Source organism: Balaenoptera ricei, chromosome 16 (genome assembly GCF_028023285.1).
Source record: "Balaenoptera ricei isolate mBalRic1 chromosome 16, mBalRic1.hap2, whole genome shotgun sequence".
Lineage (NCBI taxonomy): Eukaryota > Metazoa > Chordata > Mammalia > Artiodactyla > Balaenopteridae > Balaenoptera > Balaenoptera ricei.
Window position 1 is genome coordinate 14787441 of NC_082654.1, and position 6000 is coordinate 14793440.

General features: G+C 42.0%; 1 protein-coding gene across 3 annotated transcripts in view; it reads left to right on the forward strand.

Moving 5' to 3' along the window:
• Positions 1-4630, forward strand: part of GFRA1 (GDNF family receptor alpha 1) — a 226875-nt gene extending 222245 nt beyond the window's left edge. For all 3 annotated transcript variants that reach the window (XM_059899712.1, XM_059899710.1, XM_059899711.1), the window contains 2 exons: positions 1547-1600; positions 2545-4630. In XM_059899712.1, the coding sequence (XP_059755695.1) occupies positions 1547-1600; positions 2545-2700 (210 nt within the window). In that variant the 3' untranslated portion in view covers positions 2701-4630. The remainder of the gene's footprint in view (positions 1-1546; positions 1601-2544) is intronic.
• The last annotated feature ends 1370 nt before the right edge of the window (positions 4631-6000 follow it).

The following is a 6000-nucleotide window of genomic DNA, read 5'->3' on the forward strand; positions in this document are numbered from 1 at the left end:
TTTTTTTAAACATCTTTATTGGAGTATAATTGCTTTACAGTGGTGTGTGAGTTTCTGCTTTATAACAAAGTGAATCAGTTATACATATACATATGTCCCCGTATCTCTTCCTTCTTGTGTCTCCCTCCCTCCCACCCTCCCTATCCCACCCCTCTAGGTGAACAGTATGGAGGTTCCTTAAAAAACTAAAAATAGAACTACCATACGACCCAGCAATCCCACTACTGGGCATATATCCTGAGAAAACCATAATTCAAAAAGAGTCATGCACCAAAATGTTCATTGCAGCTCTATTTACAATAGCCAGGACATGGAAGCAACCTAAGTGTCCCTCAACAGATGAATGGATAAAGAAGATATGGCACATATATACAGTGGAGTATTACTCAGCCATAAAAAGAAACGAAATTGAGTTATTTGTAGTTAGGTGGATGGACCTAGAGTCTGTCCTACAGAGTGAAGTAAGTCAGAAAGAGAAAAACAAATACAGTATGCTAACACATATATATGGATTCTAAAAAAAAAAAAATCATGAAGAACCTAGGGGCAAGACGGGAATAAAGGCACAGACCTACTAGAGAATGGACTTGAGGATATGGGGAGGGGGAAGGGTAAGCTGGAACAAAGTGAGAGAGTGGCATGGACATATATACACTACCAAACGTAAAATAGATAGCCAGTGGGAAGCAGCCCCATAGCACAGGGAGATCAGCTCGGTGCTTTGTGACCACCTAAAGCAGTTTTAAGATGGATGGATCTGGGGTCCGTAATGCCCTTCACGATTCCTGAAGGGGACCTGTTTTAAGATGGATGGATCTGGGGTCCGTAATGCCCTTCACGATTCCTGAAGGGGACCTGTCTGAAAGAGTCCTTGCCCTGTGCCTTAGCCCCCGAGCACTGAGTGGTTTTCCCACTAGAGGGCAGCCACATGAGCCCAGGACCACATCCTTTTTTGTCATATCACCGCATGCCCAGCACTGGAAAATAGCTTGGTTAAGTGTTTGTGGACTGAAACAAGTAATAAACAAATGAACAAACACACAAGCTTCAGGAAGACCTATCTTTACGTTACTAATAAATGTGGATTTTTATTGCACCATTTTTACCTAGAAGGCAGTTCCTAAACATTAACTTTCAGAACTATAAATGAGTTCAAGATGTAAATGACTTCAAAATTTTTTCTCTTGTAACCTGTGCAGTGACTTTGAAATGAGGTGGGTACAAACTGAGATGTACTATGTCAAACACACCAAATCTGGAAGACTTAGGATGAAAATAAAAGAATGTAAATTATCTCATTAATCATCTTTTATATTGATTACATGTTGAAATGGTAATATATTGAGTTAAAGAAAATGTTATTAAAATTTTCTTCACCTGTTATCTCTTACGTGGTTAGGAGAAAAATTTAAATTGTATATGGGCTCGCAGCTGTGGCTCACATATTTCTGTAAATGGCACAGCCCTAGACAGTTGATCATCAGTAATTACTCTTCCATAGTATGTATGAGTGATTTTGTGTGTGTGCGTTTTTGTCTCTTTCCAGGCACAGAAGCTGAAATCCAATATGTCGGGCAGTCCACACCTCTGTCTTTCTGATGTAAGTTGTTTCTTTCTGAGTCTCCCTACATTTATAGGAACAGAGCCTTTGGGACCCTGGAACAGGAAATGATGTGAAGGGCTCAAAGACAACAAGGTTTCAGGTCCAGAAAAAAATCTAAGTTACCCTCAGTGTCCCTCTGCCCTTTGAGCCAGGTGCAGTCTTCAGATCCTAATGCCCAAAGTGAGAACCAAGTGTGGACCCCAGGATCCTCATCTCAGAACTGGACCAGCACAAATACCATTGCCCCAGTACCATGATAATCTCTGGTCACAGTCACATAAAAATCTGGCACAGAGAAGATACATAACAACTCTTGCTCCTTACCAGATGTCCTTTGACCTCCACAGCAACCCAGAAGTAGCCAAGGCGGGCCGCATTACACTCCCCAATCTACAAGTGAGAGGGTGGATGGTTCTGTCACAATCATAGCTCATTGTGGTGGGATGTGGCATTATGGGATTGAGCAGGTGCTAGGGATGGGGATGAGGGAGTCAATCCTGGGGAAGGACAGCTGTGCTGACTGGGAATTTGGGAGCCTGGGTTTTGGTCGGGACTCTCTGACAAGCAGGGCAAGACCCTTCATCTATGAAGTTCATGGTTGAACCAGCCAATGGAAGGAAAGGCTACTGCCTTCTCTGCCAGTCTCCAATGCGATTTGTGACCCATCTCTACATGAACCCATACTTGCTTGGGCAAGGTTCCCAAGATGATTCTTCCTGCCCTCCTTCACGATGGAGAGAGACAGCAAGCATCCTTCCTCAGTCATTGGTACCCAGAAGGAGAATGGTTCCATGTTGCACAGTTGCTGGGGGACCTTGGGAGTGGGGGTAAAATCTCGGGTCAGCTTTGGTGAGCAGTGAGAGAGAAAGAGTGCGGTTAAAATATGCCTTGATAGAACGAACACATGCAGTGGGTGATAATGAAAACATTCTTTCTTACAGCGTGATTACGAAAAGGATGGTCTTGCTGGGGCTTCCAGCCACATAACCACAAAATCAATGGCTGCTCCTCCAAGCTGCAGTCTGAGCCCACTGCTGGTCCTGGTGGTAACTGCCCTGTCCACCCTATTATCTTTATCTTTGGCTGACACATCGTAGCTGCATTTAAAAAACAATATGGACATGTAAAAAGACAAAAACCAAGTTATCTGTTTCCTGTCCTCTTGTATATCTGAAATTCCAGTTTTAGGAGCTCAGTTGAGACACTGCTAAAACAGTTTCATCCAACTGGAACTTTTTTCTTTCTTTTTTTTTTCTAAGAAAGCTTCTTGTGATCCTTAGGGCTTATATGGGATCCCCGATACAGTGCTACATTCCAAACTCAGAAGGCTTTGGGGCATGCTGTATTGTAAAGGGACAGTTTGTTGATTTGGCTGTAAAGCAAACTGGGGCCATGTTTTTCAAGAGGACGATGAGGATGGTGATTTTAACAATTTAACTCTGGCCTTCACTAGCTAGAGAAGGAGTTAGTATTTCTAAAGAATCTTCCATATCTCACGTAATAGGTTTTATTTCTGATGACATGACTGCAGCAGTACGTGGATGCCAAGTTTTTTTTTGTCACAAAGTGAAGATCCTCATCAAGACAATCTTGATGGACTTTGTGCAGACAAGCTTGTACCAATGTTCACTTTTCTATACGTACTAGTATTTTCCGCGCTGCGTTTATGTACTCTAAACAGTTCTGCACTCTCCTACAAAAACAAAAAATACCTGTCACATTCCACTGTAGTGTCTGTCTTCTAGTCAAAATAGAGAGTGAGAGTGGGCATGAGACTTCACAGAACCTTGATCATTGAGACATTTTCCTAAGCCTTACCTGAGGGAGAAGCCCTTAAACTAACAAGAGTCAAATATAGCTGAAGCATCATTCCAATACTCTTTACACGTATGAGGTTATATGTAGAAAAAAAATTTTACTACTAAATGATTTCAACTACTGGCTTTCTATGTTTTGAAAGTAATGACATTGTCTTCGTTTTTTTTACTGGTGGTTTAATACAAAATACACGGAGCTTGTTTTCCTCTCATAAGTAGTGTTAGCTCCGATGTTCATGAAGACAGCTCTTCAAAAGCAGACTCTGAGGAGCCTCGTGCTTCAGCAGAAAGCTCTGCATCACGTTATTGTGGACAGGCAGAAGGAAACAGAGCAGCCAAGCATTGTCTTTTATCATTTCTTGAAACGCAAGCGTGCATACCTGTGAGGAAACCAGCAGCCACTCGTAAATGTTCTACAGTGTCCAGTGGCACCCTTGCCAGTTGACACAGACCAGTACCTTGGTGTTCCTGTTACTTGACAAAGGCAGCCTTGACTGGGACGGGGGGTTGGGATGTGCTGCCCTTTCTTCTGAAGCAGATCCATGCCAGGGTACACAGTTCTTTTCCTAACGATTGTCTTGACTCCCAACTGTCATGGCTTGGGTGCTGTGTAGAGCAGTTTGGCCTGAAGGTCGCGGGGGGTCTGCTTGCACCGTGTTCTGTGTCCTCCGTGACAGACTGTGACTGACTCTGCAAAAAAAGATGAAAGGTTTGTGGATCCAGAGGGTCACCATTAGGTCTGTGGAGCTGAGTTGATTGGCACAGAGACACAGAACAAAACAGGACTCTGGATATAAGGCATTTGGCTTGTTAACTGCACGTCCTCTTCTATCGTTCTTTTCCTTAAACGAATAGACTCAAAAGTGCCCTTCTGAAGTCTGGTTGAAATGGTGAGATTCGATATCTACAAGGATCGAGTGCTAGTAGCCATGTTTCTTTGAAACTGAGTAGAGGCGAGGAGATTCCACCCAGTAGAGTATTGGAAGCGTTCGCTTTCTTCCCATATCAGTAGAGGGGTGGAGGGGGCAGACCCACCGTGCACATTTCATCCTGATTCCCTTTGCCCACGGATGTTTGCCTTGTAAGAACTAATCAAATTACTAGGGTGGGAAATCTGTTAAACCCAAGATGAAGGCATAGCCTTTTAGCTCTATTGATGTTTGAAGTACATTTATATCCAAATGTTAATAAACATAAATGTATATACTAAGTACCGAGTTTTTTCACTTCAAAATGTTTTCAAGGGGAACTCATCAAACAAATTCAATTAGTGAAAGATTTCGTAAAGACTCTTCCTTTGAATAAACACATTAAACATGTTGAAATACTTGGAATTCCAGTCACCTGTGAAAGCATATCTCTTACAGAGCATATTTTGTTTTAAGTAAGGTATCTCTGTGTATCTACATTGGACTAACTGCACAGAGGTCTGATCCTATGTAATCTACTGTAGAAAGCTATTGATTACTTCTGTAATAAACAGCAGCTCTAATTAGCTTCAGATGACCAAAGAGGAAATAGGAGTTATCAGAGCTAACAAGAGTGGCCTTCAGTGAAGAACGCATGGATGTGCAGCACATAAATTAAATTTTGAAAAGCCTCATCTTTCACCAACACAGATCTCATTTTTCTTCAGAGATAGAAGCATATGAGAGTTACCAAATCGTCAATTTGAAAATAAATTACTGCTTAAGTAAACAGCGGGAAGGATGTTCCATGACAACTTGTTAGAGAGAGTCTTACAAAATCATATCAAGCAAGTGTTTCTGCCATTCGGGGTGATCTCAGTTTAACACGGTGCCCCAGAAACACCATCATTTGCCCCAGTACTGGAGCAGGCAAAACCTTTTACCTATCCAGCTTCCTCGGGCAGTGCTAAAAGCAAAAAATGATTCACTACTTCCTGTCCTGCAGGCCCTGCATGGAAGGTGCCACCAAAATACAAGGGCTGTCTGCTGAGGTTTGGGCCTGTTGGAGAAGGCATCTCATTGTAGTTGATTTTGACAAACAAAAACGGTAACTTACATCCATGGAGACCATGGCTCCCAAATCAAGTCTAGCTATGCCCTACTCATTTCAGAGAAAAAAAGGCAAGATTGCCAAACCGATTAGAAGCACATTCAGTCCCCTTGATGTTGAATATCTTCGACCGAGAGGTGTTTGTTTATCTTAAAAAAATAGAGCACATGAAGGAAGAAGGGCACAGTAAAGAGAGGGAATTCAGAATGCCACCTGAATATATTTTTCCATATCTGGTTTTTTTCAAGCCTCTAGTTAAAAAAAAGTGTAAGTTGAGAATGACATAGGTTATTTTTCATTAAGTATAGCAAACTGTATCCAAAGTGTGAAAGGAGTGTGGTTTCCATTAAAAAATTTTTCTTTTAAACGATTCTTTATCCTGTAGTAAAAAATGTTTTAGAAGCTACTTCTTTAAGGAAAACAACTATAGGACAGGGCTCCTCCAGAGCTGCTGTGGCCTTTGATCTAGTCTATATTAGGATTGTTTCTATCTTGCACATGCTCCGAGGATGGGTTGTCTCCAGCTGCATCCCCATTTCCCACCTGCCTCTTTGTACTCTG